Below are 23,099 nucleotides of genomic sequence, written 5' to 3'. Positions count from 1 at the left end.
TGGCAATACCTCGTGTGGGTGGAACAATTTTCATATGTGGGCGCGACTTGCGTTTGCTTTCATTTTTTATTTTTACTTTTATTTTTTTTAATTTTACTCATAAAATTTCTCTCTTTTTTTTTTTTTTGATCACTTTTATTTTTATTACAAGTAATGTAAACATCCCTTGTAATAGGTATAGTGTGTGACAGGTTCTCCCTAAGGCTGAGTTAAAAAAAAAAAAAAAAACTCTTGGCCTTTCCACTCGCGTCCCTGGCATTGTTTACTTCCGCCAGCCCGGGTGTCACATAACATTATGGCCAGGCATCCGAGGGTCATGGAGATGACTGATTAGTTCTCCAGCACGCCGATCACAGGGGCAAGTCTGCGGCGGGGGGAGGAGAGAGAGGGGAGATATGTCGATGTCATCCCACAACCTCTAAGAACGATCAAATGACTGAACTGCAGCTAAAGGCTTCATCCAGATATCCCCACTCAAAGTCCAGGACGTCATATGTCGGCCTAAAGGGGGCAAGTGGTTAGTGGTGGTTAATGCATAGAATGCAAGAAGATTAAAAAAACTTCTGACTTTACAACCACTTTAACCACACGGGATCGGCGCTATAGCCGAATGACGGCTACAGCGCCGACCTGCTTTGCCGGGACGACGTCTGTTGACGTCGTCCCGTGCACGAGCGGCCTGCGCTCCCCCGGAGGGGAGCACGCGGCACACACTGTGATTAGCGAGTCTGAGACTCGCCTGATCACGGATCCAAGCAAGGGGTCGATCCCGACCCCTTACCCACGTGATCAGCTCTCAGCCAATGACAGCTGATCATGTGATCACAACAGAGCCGATAATCGGCTATTTTCCTCCTCGCACTGACAACGCGAGGAGAAAAAAAAAGCCGATCACCGGCGGCCGTGAGAGAATTCAGTCCCGATCACGGCCAAGTCATCAGTGCCCACCTGCCCCCTGCCAGTGCATCATGCATATAGTAAAAGTGCCACCCATCAGTGCCCACAGTGCCACCCATCAGTGCCCACAATCTGCCTCAACAGTGCTGCACCTCATATGCCACATATCCGTGCCAATCAGTGCCATCTACCAGTGCCCAGCAGTGCCACCTATCAGTGGTACCCATCCGTGCCGCCCATCTTTGCCTATCGGTGCCACCTTAACCGTGCTTATCAGTGCCCACCAGTGCAGCCTCATCGGCGCATTTCAATGAATGAGAAAAATTACCTTTTTTTTTGTTTTGTTTTTTTTCATCTTTTTTTGTTTGTTTAGGAAAAATAAAACTCCCAGCTGTAATAAAATACCACCAAAAGAAAGCTCTATTTTTGGGAAATTTTTAAAAAAATTTCATTTGTGTACGGTGTTGTATGACCACGCAATGTTCATTCAAAGTGCATCAGCGCTGAAAGCTAAAAATTGGTCCGGGCAGGAGGGGGGTTTAAGTGCCCAGTAAAGCAAGTGGTTAATCTCATTACACACTGCTAGTTTTTTTTTTTTCTTTTTTCCAATCTTTTTTTTTCAATCCAGTGGACTGACAGCTCAGGTCAGAGCCGCTTTACTAACAATGTTAGTATAGAGATCTCACCTGCTGGTGCCCCCCCCGCCAGAACACTCCGCTCAGCCATTGGCTGAGAGTGTTTAAACGGGAGCTGATTGGCTGACCTTTTTCGGTCATACCCCTTCAACACAAGCCAGCCAAACCGGTGCCGAATGTTGGCCAGTTTATATTGAACCGCCGAATGCCACTCCACATTTGGCCCGTGTGTGCAGGTCTTTAGACAGTTGTCGCCATAAAAAGAAAAAAAAAACTCCATATTGAAAGATTTTTTCCTTTCTATTGTGGTGAATGCTAAAATTAAGGGGATTTTTTTTTGTTGTTGTTGTCCAGGTCACTACTGTCTGGGAAACTAGAGTGATAATCCCCATATAGGTACACACAGCAAAAGGAATTTCTGTTACTCTTTTCAAAGCACCAAAAACTCGCTTTAGATATACTGCAAGTATAAAAATGGAAAAAGATCAGCTAGACCACTTTTTTTTTTTTGCAATTAGCTGCTATACTCAGAACCTCTGTATGAGATATAAAATTAACTACACCAGATTTACCATACGGATGCCACAGCTGCATTGAATTAAAGTATCCAAGATCAGTCATCCCTGTCATCTATATTTCTGTTTTTTTTTAAACCCCATTTAAGGGTGGTTGTTTGAGATTTGTGATGGTGTTTGCTGAAACGTGCATTTTTATTTTTTAAATTTTATTATATCTTTTTTAGATGCTGGAAAATCGACCATCGGCGGACAAATTATGTAAGTAGACAAGACCTTTCAGAAAGATTTGTGATAATAAAAGGTTTTGGTTGCATATTTGTTCATTGGAGGAACCCAACTTATCCAGTAGTACACTTAGATTAACCACTTAAGACCCGGACCAATTTGCAGCCAAAGGACCAAGCCCCTTTTTGCGATTCGGCACTGCATCGATTTAACTGACAATTGCGTGGTCGTGCGACGTGGCTCCCAAACAAAATTGGCGTCCTTTTTTTCCCACAAATAGAGCTTTCCTTTGGTATTTGATCACCTCTGCGGTTTTTATTTTTTGCGCTATAAACAAAAATAGAGCGACAATTTAGAAAAATGCTATATTTTTTTACTATAATAAATATCCCCAAAAAATATATAATTTTTTTTCCCTCAGTTTAGGCTGATAAGTATTCTTCTACATATTTTTGGTAAAAAAAATCGCAATTAGAGATTGGTTTGCGCAAAAGTTATAGCGTTTACGAAATGGGGGATAGTTTTATAGCATTTTTAATACTACTTTTTTTTAACTAGTAATGGCGGCGATCAGCGATTTTTATTGTGACTGCGACATTATGGCAGACACATCGGACATTTTTGACACATTTTTTGTACCATTGTCATTTATACAGCAATCAGTGCTATTCAAATGCATGGATTTCTGTGTAAATGACACTGGCAGTGAAAGTTAACCACTAGGGGGCAGTGTAGGTGTTATGTATGAAGTTGTGTTTTTTTTTTTTTTTTTTTTTATTGTAGGGGAGCGTGGCCTGGCATGTGACGTCACTGATCGCCATTCCCTATAAAAGGCAACAGACGATTTGTAACGGCCGCAGTAGGAAGCACGGTGAAAGGTTTGTTTACACAGACCTCTTCTTGTTCTTCAGCTCTTTGACCTGATCGCGGGACACCAGCGGCGATTGGGTCCGCTGGTCCCGTGGCCACGGTCACGGAGCTCAAGACCGGGTTGGGAGCGAGCCGCTGCGGCTGGCCACTTAAAAAGCAACATACAGATACGTGCTTGTGCCCAGCCGTGCCATTCTGCTGACGTACATCGGCATGAGGCGGTCCTTAAGTGGTTAAACACCACTGTGTCATGCCTTGTAAATTATCTAGGGAAAAATTGACAGGGCTTTGGCTAATTAAACTTCCAAAAGCCCATTGCTGTATTTTAACGTATATCTGAGCCCTTGTAAACCAACACATTTAGTTAAAAATCTAGATGCAAGATGGAACATTAGTGTGTGTGTATGTACATACTATATTATCAAAAGTATTGGGATGCCTGCCTTTACACGCACATAAACTTTTAATGGCATCCCAGTCTTAGTCCATAGGGTTCAATATTGCGTTGGCCCACCCTTTGCAGCTATAACATCAGCTCTTCTGGGAAGTCTCTTCACAAGGTTTATGAGTGTGTCAATGGGAAAGTTTGACCATTCTTTCAGAAGTTCATTTGTGAGGTCAGGCTCTGATGTGGACAAGAAGGCCTGGCTCAATTTCTGCTCTAATTCATCCCAAAGGTGTTCTATCAGGTTAAGCTCAGGACTTTCTGGAGGCCAGTCAAGTTCCTCCACCCCAAGCTGACTCCTTAAGAAAGAGTTCCCTTCACTGGAACAAAGGGGCAAAGCCCAACCCCTGAAAAGCTACCCCACACCATAATTCCCCCTCCACCAAATGAATTATTATCGGACAATCTTACTGTTGGATTCAAACCCAGAAATTTGAGGGGAGATAAGAGTTTCAAACAGCCTGTCACTTTTGTCACAACATAGTCAGATGAATATGTATAGTGGGTACTCCCGCGCTACTATGGAATAGTAGGATATAGGTATAAGGTGCTGCACACACCTTATGAGTCAAACATTCCTCAATGTGAAACAAATGGTAAAGTGATGGTGTTGCGCTCCTAACAAAGTATATATTATTAATCACTTGAAGAGGGTTCTCAAATGCGAGAAATAAAACTGTGTCCAATACGTGACAGAATGTGTGTGTGTGTATATATATATGTGTGTGTGTATATGTATGTGTATATGTATAGATATATATATATATTATTTATATATATATATATATATATATATATATATTATTTTTATATATATATATATATATATATATATATATATATATATATACACACACACACACATTATATACATATATGTGTGTGTATATATATGTATATATGTGTGTATAGATAGATATATACAATTTTCATAAAAGTGACGTATAATCAGATGCGAGTGTGAATAAAACAGTTACAAGCACAGGGACAATCGTGACTGTGATTTTAAATCAACCGTGCAAAAAAATAAACAAATTAATGAATATAAAAATAAACAATGCCACAAATAGAAAAACAAGGGACAATATTAGTCCAAGATATGAGTAGATAGTTGGACACTATTCTGGGTCCAAAGTGCAAGTAGGTGGATGTTCTACAGGAACATCGTGTGGGAGTATTTTTTTTTTTTAAAGAGAAAACTCATCTGGTGACACTGACTTTAAATATATGGTGATCCATCGTTGTTAGTAACACCCGTAGATGTACTAAATAATTACCTTACTGCTGTAAGGTAAACAGCAGTTAGGTGATAAATCCTCAAGGAAGGTTGGTTCCTGCGCGTTCCTCCTATGTGTCCCAGTGTAGATAGGATTTATGCCGAGGGGGTCACTCTATTTCTTTCCAGGGGGTGGGTCCCAGGTACCACTTGAGTGCTCAATATAATCAGGTAGAGAGAAGGATATAGAGCAGGAATATGCAATTAGCAGACCTCCTACTGTTGCAAAACTACAAGTCCCATCATGCCTCTGAGTGTCATGCTTGTGGCTGTCAGTCTTGCTATGCCTCATGGGACTTTAGTTCTGCATCAGCTGGAGGTCTGTTTATTGCTTATCACTGATATAGAGCCTAGTAGGGTGTAGTACATTGTGAACACAAGTTGAGTTTATTTGTTAAAAGTATAAAATTACATTTTGTAAAGTACAACAGCACAATGTACAAATGAGCAGAGATCTGGACGTCACTTCCGGTGTCCCTATGCCTCTCTCCTACGCGTTACGTCACTGTCACGTGACTTCAACTTTTTTGCACTGTTGATTTAAAATCAGTCACGATTGTCACTGTGCTTGTATCTGTTTTATTCACACTTGCATGTGATTATCCGTCTGCACATTGGCACTTTATATTATTTATGAATTTTTTATTTATGACAATGTATTGTTATATATTTGATACATTCTGTCACGTATTGGACATAGTCAGTTGAATATCATCAAATTACCAACATAAAGCGGAACCTCCTTAATCTATAATATAATGTAATCCTTAATATAATGTTTTACCCAATGGTGTTTGTTTCTCCAGCCATTGCATACCTGGGTCCCTTTATCTTCCAGCCTTGTGTCTTTTGATAATAAAAAGAAAAGAATTTGGCTATCCTCTCCGGATTCTTATGCATGTGGACTCAAAACCTTGCCTCATGCATATGGTGTCCAAGAGTTTTTCTTTCTGCCAACCGAAGGAAGAGTTAAAAATACAGGAATATCTCAATTGTGGTACAGATCATGTAATTTTCCTAATGCAGTGCATTGGTTGTACGATTCATCTACTTCATTGCCACATAGCAGAACATTAGTGTGATGGTATAAATGAAAATGCTAAAAACATATCCAAACACTTTAGGGATGTGTATAAAAGCAATATGAGTTCTATCGGCTTTAATGGTGTTGAGCGAGTGTTGCCGAGAACTAGTGGTGTGGATAGATACTGTAGATTGAGAGTGTGAGGCCTACTAGATTTTCAGATCAGTCCCTCATCCCTCTTGGTGTTAAACATAGGATGTGGATTTGTGTCTGAAATTATGTGTATATAGATATACCGTCTTTATATATAACATGCACTTTTTCCCCCTGAAAATCGGGGCAATCATGTGTGCGTGTTGTTCAGATTCCTGCTACCTTGGGATGGAAGGAGGGGATGCGCGCCGCTGGCTTACACACAGCCGCAATCTGTGTATCCGGCGTTCAGTCACACACAGTCCCACCCTCCTGGCCCTGCATTGGACCACTGTTCTGTCCATCATATGAGCCGGGCAGGGACTGAGTGACTGAGCACCGGATACACAGAAGATCACGGATCTGTGTAATCCAGCTCTGGCGAGGCGCCAACGATCGACAGACGAGTCTGCAGATGGAACTAAACAGGCTGCATTGATTGACACTGACCCTATTTTAAAATGTAATGTTTTTCCCTAAACGTCCCTCTTAAAGTTAAGGTGTGTATTATATGCCGATAAATACGTATGTGTGTAATATATTATGTATGTGTGTGTGTGTATATATATATATATATATGTGTGTGTGTGTGTGTGTGTGTGTGTGTGTATATATATATATATATATATATATATGTATAATGCAAATCCTGAACAATACTGCGCTAAGGCATTTCCTGCAGGGTGCTGTTCAGGTCCAAGGGAGTGGACCCTAAACATGAAAGGGTACCCAGTCCTTGCAGATCCTCGTGACAGGAAACCGCCGTGAAGGGTGAAGATTGGGCCCTTAGTTTCTAAGTGGCCCTGTGCCTGAACGGGTAAGTGAAACCCCTTTATTTTATTATTGTGGTGGTGTCCCAGTGATTGTAACAATCAGTCAAGCTAGCTAAAGTCTGAACACCTGTGTGCGGTGACCATACAGGGGAGTTCTAGGCTAGCTGTGTTTGCAAAGTGTGCCCTTTTTGCTTGGCTTTTTTTTTTTTTTTTTTTTACCTGTATGATGGCACACCATTTCGCCTTGGTTTCGCCATGCCACACGTGCGTTCCCAAGACGCACCGCTGGACTCGCAGTTTGGCAGCCATGGTGCGCACGGCTTCGCCCGCACATGCGCTGTAGCCTTTATCTGGGTGCACAAAAATTTGCGTTGTACGCGGATACAGTTACACCTACTCGCTGGGACCACGCACATGCGTGCGCACATGCATAGAACGTTCCAACGCACACCCAAGTGCTTGGTGCTTCAAGAAGGCAGATGTGGGACACAGAGCAGGCTCTTTAACAAACACTTGCAGTGTTTTTTTCCCTTGCCCGGGTCACGTGAGTCACCAGGTGTTGCTTGGCAGGATTGTTGCATAGGGGCTTGGTGAGCCCTATTAAAGGGTCTTCCTTCTGAGGTGTTTTAATTACAACAAAGTACTCTGTTTATTTGCATTGAATGTCTTCCAAAAAGAGGAGTGGGACTAACACCACAGGGAACACGCAGGCACAGTAATTCCTGATGAACCTAGTTGTAACCCTAGTGTTGTATCCCCTGAAACACCAGAGGCTCCCGGGCAATCTGAGCCGCTGCGCCTATCTGGTATTGTGCCTACAGTCAACGCTGCTATTTCACACTTTATCACTAAGGATGAACGGTCTTCAGCCCTAGCCAGGTTAGAGCACAGTATTGCCACCATGATTGCCTCCATCCCGCATGGTGGCAGGAAGCGTGACCGATCCCCCTCCCCAGAGTTTCCTCGTTTGGAACAGGAATGGGTTGAGGATGGGGAAGAGCTTAAAGCTCAGGATTCGGTGGGGTGCCCAGCAAACGAGTCTGCTTCTGAGCAATCTTGACAAGAGGATATCCACTCTGTCTGCCTCTGTGGCAGTGGTTTTTGATCCAGACTGGTTCGGTATGCTTTTTAAGTTGCCTCTTGCAGAGGGGACTGAGCCCCCCCTGCTCCTCTTTGGGATCTCTGAGACCTTTTCAGGTTGCACAGACTTTCCCACTACACCCCCTGTTGGAACAGGTGGGGTATGCGGATTGGGAAGATCCTGACAGGACTTTTTTTGCCTCCTAAAAGGTTTTCCATTTATATACAATGGATGAAAAGTTTGTTAAAAATGGAGCATGCCAGCCGTAGACGCAGCAGTCTCTTCCTTAAACAAGAACTTACCTTGTCCAGTAGATAACGCACAGGGTTTGAAAGAACCTATTGACAACAAATTGAAATTTAAAGCTTCCTTTTACTTGGCCAGTTTAGCTATTCAGCCAGCTGTTGTAGCAATTGGTATTTGCCCGTCTGTGAAGGGTCACATCAAACGGCCTGATGGGCCTAACCAGGAGGATGATCAGCCTTAAAAGATTCAATACAGCAGATTTCTCGTCTGGCTTTGTCTGTACATATGCGCAGACTTATATGGCTTAACCACTTAACTAGTTGCTGACCGCCGACCGTCAAATGAAGGCCAGGTGGCGCACCTATTGTGGCGGGAGGCAGTGATATGACGTCCTCCCGTTTTAAACAGGGAATGCACACGATCGTGGGTGCTCATCCCTGTTCCTTCGGTGGTGGCGTCTCACGGAGACGCCACTCGCCACCGAGGGTGGTGAACAGCCATTGGGCATGGCTGTTTACCACGTGATCGGCCGTGATGAAGTCACCGCCGATCACAGATGGTTCCACCCCCACCGTGCACGGCGCACGCGTGCGATCGCGCTGCTCGTGCATGTTGGTGGCGGCGTGTTCCCTGGAACACTGCTCGTCATCGACGCTGGTAAACAGCCATTGGCTGGCTTTTTACCCACGTGATCGGCTGTGATCCTTTCACAGCCGATCACTAAATTTAAACAAACCGCGGTAACGAGATGTTACCAGGTTGTCCTCACACACCGATCGTGTGTGAGAAGGAGATTGCGGTATCCCCTCGTTGCCGCTTACAGTACACACAAATAACACTGCCCCCCCCCCCCCATAAAGGGGACCTGTCCCAGCCCTCCACCAAGTAGAAATGGCCTTGCGGTTCGCCCAGTGGGCAGATTTGCGGCAAACTTTGCTCATTCGCGATTCGCTAAACCGGCGGACTTCTAGCGCTCTTCGTGGCGACCATATTTGTTTACATTGTGAAGAACTTTGACCCAAAAAACGTCCATCATGGGGTACAAGACAGTCAATTGAGACATTTCAGTACATGGACATACCCCCTACCTTTTAAATAGACCCGATCTGGTGGCCATTTTACGTTCTTTCTTTTGTCAGTGTAAGGAAAGGACACTGTGTGGAGCAGGGACAGTCAGTCTATAATCACTAGCTATTACTATTAGGTCCACGAAGGTCCTTTTAAGGACTGGTATAGGTGTACAGTATATAGGGTTGTAATACACTTATAATATACTTTCTTTCAAATATAGAAAGCATAGTATAGTGCCTTACCACTGTGCAGCATTGTGACTGCTGAGCGGTTCTGCAGCGATACTACAAAGAGTGACAAACGCAATTAAAAAAAAGTGTTATAACTGGTGTGATAGACCAGTGGCTCCCAAAAACGACAGACTGAAGCGCAGTGTTATATACCTTCTTCCACATACTGTACATACTGCACTTCTCTAGAGACTTTTGTCACAGGGTCATTTAAAAAATGACAGGCAGAGGAAGAGGCAGGCCCTTCCGCATGGGTGGTAGGGCAGGAGCAACAGGCTTGAGACAAACTCGGAAATTTCAGAGGGTGCGTTAAAATAGGTCAAAGGACGCACATGACTTGGTTGAGTGGCTCACTCAGCCTTGCTCTTCTGCACCCTCCTCATCCTCTCGATCTGCACCCTCTTCACTCTCTGCTGTGTGCACCCCCAAAGATACTACCACCAACACAATTGCCACCATATACCCTCCGCTTGAGTGACAGGAATTATTTTCCGATCCATCACAAGACATTTCCGATGTGCAGCCACTCTTGGCATTGGATCAGGAAGAGGAGGTAGCAACAACCGCCACTCAGCAGTCTGACGACTACCCAGATCAGCCCAAGGAGGTTGGTCCCTGCTGTTGCCGCCTTCGAGATCCCTAATTGTAGCGGTGGGGAAGGTGACGTCGATGATGACGTGTCTAGGGATGTCACGTGGGTGCTCACAAGAGAGGAAGAGGTGGGGAGTTCAGAGGGAGATATGGACCAGCAGATAGGGAGGAGAAGCAGGAATAACTTACATTGCACAGGAGTGACAAAGCAGACTGCTAATGTATCAGGAGCGAGGCATCAATCATGTACGGTCACATCTGGCGCTCCCAGGACACCGGCACATGGCTCAGCAGTGTGAGCTTTGTTTAACGTGTCCGCTGCTGCAAATAGTGTTGCCATCTGCAGCCTTTGCAGTCAACGCAGAAGTTGCGGTAAGCCCAACACTCACCTAGGGATGACCGCTTTAAGAAGGCACGTGAGCAGCCATCACCGAGCCCAGTGGGAGCAATGGAACCCACAAAGCCACACTGCAGGCTCTCACTGTCCAGCCTCTTCTACTTCTTCTCCTCACTCCTCAGAATTGTCCTCCACTCCACCTTCCATCATGCTGTCCTCACGTTTTTCTGGGAAAAGGCAGGCTTCCGTGGGCCAAATGTTAGAGCGTAAAAAATGATGCCGGATAACCCTCTTGCCCAGTGGTTGACTGCTGGCTTGTCAGAACTGATAGCCCGCCAACTACTTGCCATATTAACTGGTGGATTCGGAGGCCTTTCGAAAATTTGTGGCCATTGGAACACCACAATGGAAGGTCCCAGGAAGGAAGTATTTCTCACAGAAGGGCATCCCAGAGCTATATGGCCATGTTCAGCGGCAAGTGAATGTATCTCTGGCACAGTGTCGGTGCCAAGATACATCTGACCACAGACACGTGGCCTAGCAAACACGGGCAGGGAAGGTATATAACTTTTACTGCCCACTGGGTGTACCTTCTGACAGTCGTCAAGCCTGTAACCCATGGCACCCGTGTAGATTTGATTTTACCGCCACGGATTGCATGCAGGCCTGCCTCTTCTCCTCCTCCATCCTCCCTCTCTTCCTCGGCTGACTCCTCCTTTTCCGTTACTAGCATCTCTTCCATTGCCCAAGATCCCCAGGACCTATTCGACATGCCAGGTGAGACATTGCCATGCTGCGTCTGTGCCTGGAAGCCAAGATCCACACTGACCCTGCTCTTTTTTTCAGCTTTGCGTTCACAGGCAGATCAGTGGCTAACACCGCTCAATTTGACAGTTAGTAAAATGGTGTGTGACAACGGTGCCAATCTGCTTAGTACATTGAAACAGGGCAAAATTACACATGTGCCATGCATGACACGCGTCTTAAACTTGGTCGTGCAGCGATTCGTTGTCCAATACCCTGTGGTCCAGGACATCTTGCGGCAGGCAAGGAAAATCTCGGCCCATTTCAGATGATCGTACACGGCCATGGCTCACCTTGCTGACATTCAGCGGCGACAAAATCTGCCGGTTAGACGTCTTATTTGTGATTGCCCGACGCGATGGAACTTAACTGGAGTTGCTTGATGGGCTGCTCCAGCAGAAACGTGCAGTTAACTACTACCTTTACGAACACTACGGCAGAACAGGCTCTGGGGAGCTTGTTTTTTTTTTCACTGTGCCAGTGGCTGCTCATTCACGACGCATGCAGACTTCTGCGGCCATTTGATGAGATCACCAAACTGGTCAGTCGCAACCATGGCGCTATCAGTGACATGGTACCTTATGCCTTCTTTATGGAGCGTGCATTGCGTCATGTCATTGATCAAGCTGTGGAGGAGCTGGAAGATGAGGAAGTCGCAATGCTGGATGAATTCCCAGGGGGGATACTCTCGGAGACAAGTCAACAGGAGTCTGAAGAGTTGGAGGAGGATGGTGTCGGGGCGGATGAGGAGGAGCAAGAAGAGCATGCTTTAAACCTTTCTGGGATCCCTGTACTGGGTGGCAACGTACGTAAACCCCAGGTAAAAACCCAAAATGGCGGAAATGTTACCACCATCAGAGGGCTGTCAGAATGGAGCACTTACAGGCCTTGCATGGGGAAATGCTGCATTTTGCTTTTGCGTGTGCTGGCAGAGGAATTTCCACTCCCAGAGATAGAGTTGCGGGTACCAATCCAACAGTACCTTGCAAGAAGAGGACGGTTTGAAGATGTTGTTCACTTCTGATATGAGATCATTCTTTCAGCCGACCCATTGACAGGTGTCATCCGGATCCAGCATCAGGGAACGCCTAGACCGACAGGTGTCCGACTACATCGGGTTAACCGCCGATGTGGACGCTCTGAGAAGTGATGAACCCCTGGACTACTGGGTGGGCAGGCTTGCCCCTCGTCCAGTGTCCTGTCCGAAAGGACGTTCAGTGCAGCAGGGGGATCGTGACTGATGAGCGTACTCGCCTAGCTCACGAAGTAACTACCTCACATTTATAAAAATAAATGAGGCATGTATCTCGGAGGAAATTAACACGTGACCAGTAGACCATGTATATGCATAAATCTATAAACGATTTATATAATCTAGCACACAGACCTTTTTTCTACCTTTTGGCCTCACTTTACAAAAAAAAGCACACTGTACTATATGCCCCTACCCTCCTGTTTGAAGAGGTTGAGCGGTGTCATATTTTTGGGTCCCGCAGCGAGTTGCTGGTGTCGGCGCTCTCCATCGCGGTGCTGGTGTCGGCGCTCTCCATCGCGGTGCTGGTGTCGGCGCGCTCCATCGCGGTGCTGGTGTCGGCGCGCTCCATCGCGGTGCTGGTGTCGGCGCGCGAGATAGCAGTGGAGAAGCCAATCGTCAGACAGTGCCAGCACCAGGGCTGAGGATTTGCACTGGACTTGCACCCCCGGACCACCGCAGTGGAGCCCTGCATAGGTGTAGTTAATAGCTGGGCAGAGGGAGGGGTCAGGGGCTCAAGCACAGGTTGGCACACAGGGACACTGGCACAGGACTGCACTGCCCTGACTGTGGCACTGATCATCTCCTGCGCCCCCTTCATAGCCTGTCCTGACCTTGCCTCTCCTCCATGGCTTTCATGCGCTCTTGAATTGACAAAATTTCACAGATAAAAAAAAGAATGCTTGTCGTTGTCGATCCCAGATTCACTTAATACTTCTGGTATGTCAGTGTCCATGTTGTGGGACTATGTATGCACAGCTAGTAAGTATTTTGTGGCTGAAAATATGACCTGGAGTTTTTTAAGGTTCGCCTGCCATTAAAGTGAATGGGGTCCACCCTGAGGTTCGTGAACATTTGGGCGCGTTCGCGAAATGTCCCGTTGGAAGTTCGTCCATCACTGCTTGAGTACCCGAGTACCTGTCGCCAGGCCATCGGGGTACCCGTTACCAGGCCATGCCTCTTTAGAATATACGTTGGGGTGTTTGCTTTCCCATTTTGGAGTTCATTTTGTAGGCAATTCCATTGTACTGGTGCTCCAGGACCTTCAAAAGTGGGATGGGTAGGAATTAAATGAGATGTGTCGTTTTATGCTCCTAGAACGCCTGAAGGTACTACAATGTTGGGCCTCTGTATGCGGCCAGGCTGTGTAAAAGTCCTACACATGTGGTATTGCCATACTCGGGAGGAATAGCCGAATGTGTTTTGGGGTGTAATTTTTGCTATATACATGCTATGTGTTAGAAATATCTTATAAATTGACAACTTAATGTAAAAAATAAAAAGCGTTTTAAGTTTTTCCCAAAAACTTCTGGAAAAAAATGAACCGTTCAAAAGACTCATTATGCCTCACAGATTATACGTTGGGGTGTTAACGTTCCAAAATGGGGTCATTTTATGGGCAATTCCATTGTCCTGGTACTCCAGGGCCTTCAAAAGTGTAATGGGTGGCTGTGAAATGAGATGTCATTTTTGCTCGGAGAACGTCTGAAAGGGCCACTTCAATGTTGGTGCTTTGTATGTGGCCATGCTGCGTAAAATTCTCACACATGTGGTATCGCCATTCTCGGGAAGAGTAGCAGAATGTATTTTGGGGTGTAATTTGTTTTATGCATATGCTGTGTGTGAGAAATAACCTGATAATATGACAATTTTTTTAAAAATAAAAATCTTCATTTTGCAAAGAATTGTGGGAAAAAAATTACAACTTAAAAAAACTCACCATGCTGTAATACCTTGGAATGCCTACTTTCTAAAAGTGGGTCATTTGGGGGGTATTTGTACTTTCCTGACTTGTTAGTGTCTCAAGAAATGAGATGCACCTGATCATATGTGATAAATTTTCAGTGATTGGCACCATAATTTGTAGACTCTCTAACTTTCACAAAGACCAAATAATATATACTAATGTGGGTTATTTTTACCAAAGATATGTAGCAGTATAAATTTTGGCCAACATTTATGAAGAAAAATTACTAATTGTCAAAATTTTATGACAAAGGCATTTTTTTTCCACAAAATTTACATAGTTTATTCATAGCACAACAAATAAAAAACCCACTAGTGATTAAATACCACTAAAAGAAAGCTCTATTTGTGTGGAAAAAAGGACACTAGTTTCATATGGGTACAGTGTTGCATGACGGAGTAATTGTCATTCAAACTGTGAGAGCGCTGAAAATTGGTCTGGTCAGGAAGGGGGTGTAACTGCACTGTATTGAGGTGTTTAAGGACTAGGCCTCTTTTTCAGACTCTGTGTTTACATATTTAAAACCGTTTTGTGGGCTAGAAAATTACTTGGAACCCACGAACATTACATATTGTTTGTTTTTTTCTAACACCCTAGAGAATACAATGGCGGTTATTGCAATACTTTTTTTCACACCGTATTTGCGCAGCGGTCTTAGAAGCGCACTTTTTTGGGAAAAAATTATTTTTTTAAAATAAAAAAATAAGGCATCAGTAAAATTAGCCCTATATTTTTTCTTCTATTGTTAAAGATGTTACGCTGAGTAAATTGATACCCAACATGTCATGCTTCAAAATTGTGCCTGCTTGTGGAATGGCATCAAACTTTTACCCTCAAAAATCTCCATAAGCGACATTAAAAAAAATTCTATAGGTTGCATGTTTTGCGTTACAGAGGAGGTCTATGTCTACAACTATTCTCGCTGTACCTCACGTGTGGTTTGACTACCGCTTATGCGTTTGCTTCCGCGTGCGAGCTCGTTGAGACGGGGTGTTTTTAACAATTTTTTATTTTTATTTTACTTGATTTTATTTATTTTTACATTGTTTTAAAAAAAAAAAAAAACTTTTTTTCCTATTACAAGGAATGTAAACATCCCTTGTAATAGAAAAAAGCATGACCGGTCCTCTTAAATATGAGATCTGGGGTCAAAAAGTCCTCAGATCTTATATTTGGACTTAAATGCAATAAAAAGTCATTAGAAATTTTTTTTAAGAGGTATGGGCAGAAGTGACATTTTGACGTTGCTTCCACCCTCCTATGGTATAGAGACGAGTGGGGGCCATCTTAGCCCCTCTCGTCTCCATACCCAGCAACAAGAAGGACCCGATTGCCTCCGCTGCTACCGACGGCTTTGGTAAGCGGCGGGGTGGGGGCAGCACCTCTCCCGCCGCCGATAACTGATCTCGTGGCAAACCTGCTGCGGAGACCACCAATATCGTAAACGGGACCGCCTCCTGTAAAGCGGGATAGCTCGGTTGTGGCAGCAGCTGCTGCCATTACCGAGATATCCCTCTTCAAAGTACCGACGAATATATACAGGAGGCGGTCCTTAAAGCGGGAGTCCGCCGGGACTCCGCGTTTTTTTTTTTGTTTTTTTTTTAAAAGCCAGCAGCTACAAATACTGCAGCTGCTGACTTTTAAAATAGTGACACTTACCTGTCCAGCGCGCCCGCGATGTCGGCACCCGAAGCCGATCTCTAGATCGTCTGTTGGGTGCTGCCGCCGCCATCTTGGGTATGGGAATCAGGAAATGGAGCCTTTCGGCTTCATTTCCCAGTTCCCTACTGCGCATGCGCGAATCGCGCTGCGCAATAAGGACGGTCCCTGCTGCCTCTGGGATCTGTGTTTCCCAGCAGGCAGCGGGGCACTTGCGGAAAGGGGTGGGCACTTGCGGAAAGGTGCGTAATCTACGCCCCTTTCCGCAGAGAGCTATCCCGGAAGTGGGTGCAGAATACCTGTACTGTACAGGTATCTGCACCCCCCTCCCCCCTGAAAGGTGCCAATTGTGGCGCCGGAGGGGGGGGGGGGTTCTGATGAGCGGAGGTCCACTTTAGGGTGCACCTCCGCTTTAAGTAGTTAAGAACTGGTCAGCCAGCTTCCCTGTAAAAAGTAGTTGGCTGGTTTGCCATTTAATGGAGAGAGTTTATTTCTGTGATCGCTTGGACAAATATATCCAAAAGATTTCCGGAAGGGAAGAGTTCTCTACTTCCTGTGAAGAAAAGCACCAAACTTCCCTCGTTTGAAAGCCCAGGGGCTGCTTTCTCAAATGTCTCAACGTCAGAGAGGTTCCGCCGCCAACGGGACACTAGTGCCAAGGGCAAGCCGCAAGGCCAGGGAAAGGTCTATACCCAGAACCAAACCCTCCTTTTGAGGGGACGCCTCCACTCGGGTTTGGGGGTGGGGAGGATGCTGCACTTTGCAGACATTTGGAAAACAACAATTCAGGATAAGTTGGTCAGCTCAAATATGTCTCGTGGTTACAAGCTGGAATTACGAGAGTTGCCCCCTCAGTTTTCTAAGATCCAGCGTTCCTTCAGATCCTCCAAAAAAAGTATTTCTTCAGGCAATACATCATCTAGTGCATCAAGCAGGAATTCTAGAAGTTCCAGTAACCCAAAGGAGCACAGGGTTTTACTCAAACCTTTTTACGGTTCAGAAACCATGTGGGGACCCTAGATCCCTGAAAAAGTATCTTTTGATACAGTCCTTTCGGATGTAGTCTGTCCGCTCAGTAGTAACCTCGTTCCAGCAGGGAGACTTTAGCCTCCATCGATATAAAGGATGCGTGCCTACACATATCTGTCTTTCAGCCTCATCGGAGGTTCCTAGGTTTTTCAGTAGAGGAACGTAATTTTCAGTTTGTGGCTCTACCCTTCGGGCTTGCTACAGCTCCCTGGGTGTTCACAAAGTTCCTAGCACCAGTACTGGGTCATTTAAGGGCTCAAGGGATCCTGGTGCTTGCGTATCTGGATGACCTCCTGCTCAGAGATCACTCAGTACAGGCTCTAGAACAGAGCATAATATACACAGTGAGGTATTTAAAAAGCTTAGGCTGATTCATAAATACAGAATAGTCAGCCTTGAGACCAGCTCAAAGTCTAAAATATTTAGGTCTGATTCTAAACTAGGTCCAAGCAAGAGTATTCTTGACACCCGTAAGGATCTGTGCCCTGAACGATCAGGTGTGTCAGGCAAGGGGCACTAAACCACCCTTCATTCGGCTCTGTATGAGCCTTCTAGGGAGGATGGGTATCCTCCTTTTGAGGCAGTGCCCTATGCCCAGTTCCATTCCAGGCTTTTACAGCGAGGCATCTTGTTGGCTTGGGACAGAGGAAGAAAAGCCCTGGATTATCCAATGTGCTCATCTCCTCAGGCATGCTTAAGCCTAAACTGGTGGTTGCAGGCTCCGAATCTGTGGAAGGGTAAATCCTTTCTCTACCGGTAACTTGGAGATTAACGACTACAGATGCCAGTCTCTCTCTCAGGCTGGAGAGCGACCCTAGACGGGCTCACAGCTCAGGGGAAATGGTTAGGGACTGAGCAGACCCTGCCCATCAATGTCCAAGATTTACGGGCAGTACGTCTGGCCCAGGGGTCCTGGACGGTGGAGCATCAGGATTGCCCCATCGGGGTTCAAGCCAACAATGCCACGGCAGTGGCCTATATAAACCACCAAAGCGGTACCAGAAGTTGTTCAGCTCTGAAGGTGAACTACATACGAGCCTGAGCAGAGCGACATGTACCAATAATATCAGCAGTCCGTAGGAGTAGAGAACTGGAAGACAGATTCTCAGCCACCAGCAGATCTTCCCGGGGGAATGTTACCTACACCCGGAAGTGTTCCAGGAAATTTGCCAACATTGGGCATGGCCGGAGGGTTGACCTTCTGGCATCCAGGTTCAACAACTATCTACAGTGGTTTGTGTCTCTAATAAGAGATTCTCTGGCAATTGGAGCAGATGCTCTTATAGTTCCATGGAGAAAGTACTCCCAGGTTTATGCTTTCCCTCCGATCCCTCTCCTTCCACATTTGTTGCGCAGGTTTTGGAGAGAGGGGTTTCCAGTCATTCTAGTGGTACCAGCCTGGACCAGAAGGCCCTGATTCCCAGAGATTGTGAGACTGATAGATGGGCCATGGACCCTTCCATGTCGCAACGATCTACTGTCTCAGGGTCCTATATGCCACCCCAATTTACAGTTTCTAAATTTGATGGCATGGCTACTGAAGCCAGAGTGTTAAAGGACTGTGACATCTCTGGACCCATGTGTCTGCTAGAAAAGCTGTCACTAGGAAGATTTATCATAAGGTTTGGAAGACTTGTATTGCCTGGTGTGAAGCCAGAAAATGGCATATTCGGAAATATGTGATTGGGAGAATTCTCTCTTCTACAGCCAGCTGTGCAAATCACATTGGCTTTGAGTACAATCAGAGGTCACGTTTCGGCCCTATCAGTATTCTTCCAAAAGGCCTTTAGCCTCCCATTCACTGATCCGAACCTGCATGGGGCTACTCGCTTGCTTGCCCCCCATTAGGTCACCTATGTGTTTTTGGGACCTGAACTTGGTGCTGTCGGTGTTACAGAAACAACCATTTGAACCTATTAAGGAAATTCCTTTAGACTTGCTGTTACAAGGGTTTTTGAATTGGCGGCCCTTTCATGCTAGGAACCTTACTTGATCCTTCACCATGATAGTGTCATGCTATGACCTGTTCCGTTCCATCCTTTTTGCCAAAAGTGGTGGTGGCCTTTCATTTAAATCAGGACATTATTTTGTATTTTTTCCCTCTCTGCCTCATTCGGCGGAATAGAGATGACTACATTCTTTGGACGTTGTCCGGGCAGTCGATATTTATTTATCTAGATCCGCGGAGGTCTGAGGATCTGACTTTTTTTGTTTTACCAAAAGGACCCAAGAAGGGACGGGCAGCTTACAAAGCTTCCATTGCCAATTGGGTCCATCAATTGATCATTCAGATCTACTTTAGCATGAGAGCTCATTCATTCAACAAGGGGTGTAAGAACCTCCTGGGCTTTTTGCCATCAGGTATCTCTGGTTGGGACTTGTAAGGCTGCTACTTGGTCTTCAGTGTATATGTTCACAAAATGTTATCAAGTGCATGTTCGCGTAGCTGAGGATTCAGCTTTTGGCTGCAGTGTGCGTTGGGCTGCCGTATAAGTTCTGATGGCTATTGTTTGGCAGGGCGTCTGTCTCCCTCTCTTCAAGGCTAGTGCTCTGGGACATCCCAGCAGATAATGAATATTAGCCTGACTGTGTTCCATTAAGTACTCGGAGGATTTTATAGGCAAGTATGACGTGAACACAAAATAAAAATATTATATTTTTGTGCTCATAAATTTACATACCATGGCAGAATTTATGATTTCTTGGCCGTTTTTCAGAGATGATGAATAACCCAAACTTTTCTTTCATGGTTAGTGTTTGGCTGAAGCCATGTATTAATCAACTGTTTACTTTTTTTAAATCATGACAACAGAATCTACCCAAATGACCTTGAGAAAAAGTTTACACACCCCAGTTCTTAATACCATGTTTTGCCCCCTTTAAAATCAATGACCGCTTAATCTTTTGTGGATGAGGCTCTTTATCTTCTCAGATGGTAAAGCTGCCCATTCCTGTTGACAAAAAGCCTCCAGTTGAAAATTCCTGGGTTGTCTTGCATTAACTGCATGTTTGTGATCTCCCCAGAGTGGCTCAATGATATTGAGGACAGGAAACTGAGATGGCTACTCCAGAACCTTCACTTTATTCTGCTGTAGCCAATGACAGGTCATCTTGGCCTTGTGTTTTGGATCAGTGTCATGTTGGAATGTCCAAGTATGTCCCATGTGCAGCTTTCTGGCTGATGAATGCAAATGTTCTCCAGTATTTTTTTGATAACATACTGCATTCATCTTGCCAACAATTTTTGACCAAAATTCCTGTGCCTTTGTAGCTCACACATCCCCAAAACATCAAAGATCCACTTCCGTACCTTTCATTGTAGGCCTTGTTGACTCCTAGCCAAATGTAGTGTTTATGGTTTTGGTCTCATCACTCCAAATGACTGTGCCAGAAGGTTTGAGGCTTGTCTCTGTGCTGTGTGGCGTATTGTAAGCGGGATACTTTGTGGCATTTGCATTGTAATGGCTTTCTTCTGGTGACTTGACCAATGCAGCCCATCTTTCTTCAAGTACCTCCTTATTGTGCATCTTGAAACAGCCACTCTACATGTTTTCAGAGAGTCCTGTATTTCATCTGAAGTTATTTGTGGGTTTTTCTTTGCATCCCAAACAATTTTCCAGGCAGTTGTGGCTGACATTTTAGTTGGTCTGACCGTGGTTTGTGGTTTGAAAATTTTCTCCCCTCATGACTCAGAAATGTCCAGCCATTTAAGTGGTAGCATGAGCTCATATCATGAAAATAGCGTTAAACATTGAAACCCTGGTTATGTCAAATAACCTAATGAATCTGAATAGCCTGGTGGTAGCCAAACTCCTATGTTATAAACATCCCCCTAATATAAGCTAAAAGGCCTCTTTGGCAATAATGCATAGTAGAGCAAATTGTTTTGGATGCTCACATACTACCCTGATGCTGAATTTTCCCAGAGGGTCACAGTTAGACCAATTTGGAACAAATCTGCCCTCCAAAAATACCGTTCCTGCCTGCACACTGCCAAACAGACCTACTCTATCACTGTCAACTCTTTTCTACCTTTACCACTCTACTTCGTCCTCCATTACCCCCACCCGCTAACTTACTTTCCAGGAGATTGCTTATCACTTCAAAAATAAGGTTGAGATGATTTGTCTCAATCTCCGCTCTACAGAACCTCACCTTACACTCCTTGTCCTCCTGCAGAATCAATACTTCCCTCTTTTAACCCAACTACTATAGAGGAAATCGCTAAACTTTTTTCTAATGCCCACCTAACCTCCTGCCCCCTGGAGCCTGTTCCTTCTCAAATTCTACAGTCACCATCTGACTCAATCCTACATTCCTTAACTCATATCTTCAACCTCACTCTCTACTGGCATCTTCCCCAACCCTCTAAAACATGCACTAGTCACTCCCATACCAAAAAAGGCCTCAGACCCCACCATTCTTAACAACTTAAGACCCATCTCTTTACTCCCTTTTTGCCTCCAAACTCCTTGAATGTTTAGTCTACAACCGACTTAGCAACCACCTCATTGGAAATAACCTTCTTGATCCCCTTCAGTCTGGATTTCGCCCACAGCACTCCACAGAAACTGCCCTCCTAAAACTCAAACGACTTACTAACAGCCAAAACCAACAGTCATTATTCCATGCTCTTACTCTTGGACCTTTCTGCTGCCTTTGATACAGTTGACCACTCCCTCCTCAAAAAATAAAAAAAAATTTGCTTGGTCTCCATGGCTGCACTCTCCGTTGGTTTGAATCTTACCTATCTCATCGCACCTTCAGTGTTACTTACAACTCCACTTCCTCTTCTCCAACTCCCCTTTCCATTGGGGTCCCCCAAGGTTCTGTCCTTGTACATCTACTATTCTCGATCTACACGTCCTCCCTGGGTCAGTTGGGTTTCACTACCATTTATATGCCGATGACACCCAAATCTATCTCTCTGCCCCTCAACTCACCCAATCAATCTCCTCACGCATCACTGATCTACTAACAGACGTATCAGCCTGGATGTCAAACCACTTCCTCAAACTTAATCTATCTAAAACTGAAGCTCTTAATATTTCCTCCCCCACGTGCCCCTTCGCCTGACTTCTCTGTCAAGATCAATGGCACATCTATCAGTCAGTCCCCACATGCCAGTGTGCTAGGGTTAACCTTAGACTCCAAACTGTCCTTTCAGGCCCACATACAAGCCCTGTCCAAATGGTTAGCCGGGCATGTGACACTGCTGATTGAGGATGCTGTGACATTCAGAGATGTTCTGCATAGGAAGATCGACATGGACCTGAAAAGGGCCTACCTATCGGCAGGCGGCGCTTGCAGACCGGAAGTGGCACTTGCATCCGTGAGTAGAGCTTTTCCCAGCTGGTTGGCGAACACCGAGAAGTTGGTCTCAGAAGGTGAAGATCAGGAGAGCATAGTGAAAGCTCTACAGGAACTGAGTCTCTCAGGGGACTTTGTGGTAGAGGCCTTGGTGGATGCAATTAAATCTGCATCAAAGGCCATGTTGACTTCTGTAATGGCCAGGTGGGCACTGTGGCTGAAGCCCTGGGCGGTGGACCCTGTCTCTAAGTCTAATTGGTGCTGCATCCCGTACGATGGCAAAAACCTCTTTGGAGCAAAGCTGGATTCAGCAATTTCAAAAGTGACCAGCGGGAAGTCGGAACTTATACCATCAGACAGAGATCCAAAGCAACAGAGGCCTCCTCCCTTTAGGTGTTATCTGCCAGACAGATACAGAGATGCAAAAGCCTACAGGCCTGGGAAACAAATACAGGAGGAGCTGGAAGAACCCCCAAGCTTCCTTTATGAAGTTCCCTAAACCCAAAGGCCCTTTTGAGGGTGCGCCCGTCCAGCCAGCGCTAGTGGGGGCCAGACTCTCAAGATTCAAGCTGGCCTGGGTGGAAGTGATAAAGGACCCATGGACGGTGGCAACCGTCCGTTTCAGGCACAGATGGTCTTTCAGGGGATCATTTTTGTCCGACCAGTTGTCCACCATCTGGGGAAAAACTTGTATTGCTACTGACAAAATATGTCCAAGAGCTACTTCAAAAGAAAGCCATAGTACAAGTACCTCCATCACAAAGGGGCCGGGGATCTTACTCCCCATTATTCCTGGTCAAGAAAAAAATTAGGGGACCTGCTTCCCATCTTGGATCAGAAACATCTCAATCGCTCCATCCGAGTGGAGTCGTTCAAGATGGAAAGTC

At 45.3% G+C, this 23,099-nt stretch overlaps 1 protein-coding gene across 2 annotated transcripts in view; it reads left to right on the top strand.

The window, feature by feature from the left end:
• Window positions 1–23,099, top strand: part of GSPT1 (G1 to S phase transition 1) — a 577,045-nt gene that overhangs the window by 216,372 nt on the left and 337,574 nt on the right. For both annotated transcript variants that reach the window (XM_077448903.1, XM_077448901.1), the window contains one exon: window positions 2,275–2,308. In XM_077448903.1, the coding sequence (XP_077305029.1) occupies window positions 2,275–2,308 (34 nt within the window). The remainder of the gene's footprint in view (window positions 1–2,274; window positions 2,309–23,099) is intronic.

This window comes from Lithobates pipiens, unplaced genomic scaffold (assembly GCF_037356315.1).
Source record: "Lithobates pipiens isolate NorthernLeopardFrog02 unplaced genomic scaffold, aLitPip1_a1.2 Scaffold_22, whole genome shotgun sequence".
Taxonomy (NCBI): domain Eukaryota; kingdom Metazoa; phylum Chordata; class Amphibia; order Anura; family Ranidae; genus Lithobates; species Lithobates pipiens.
This window is presented reverse-complemented; position numbering and strand designations above follow the sequence as displayed.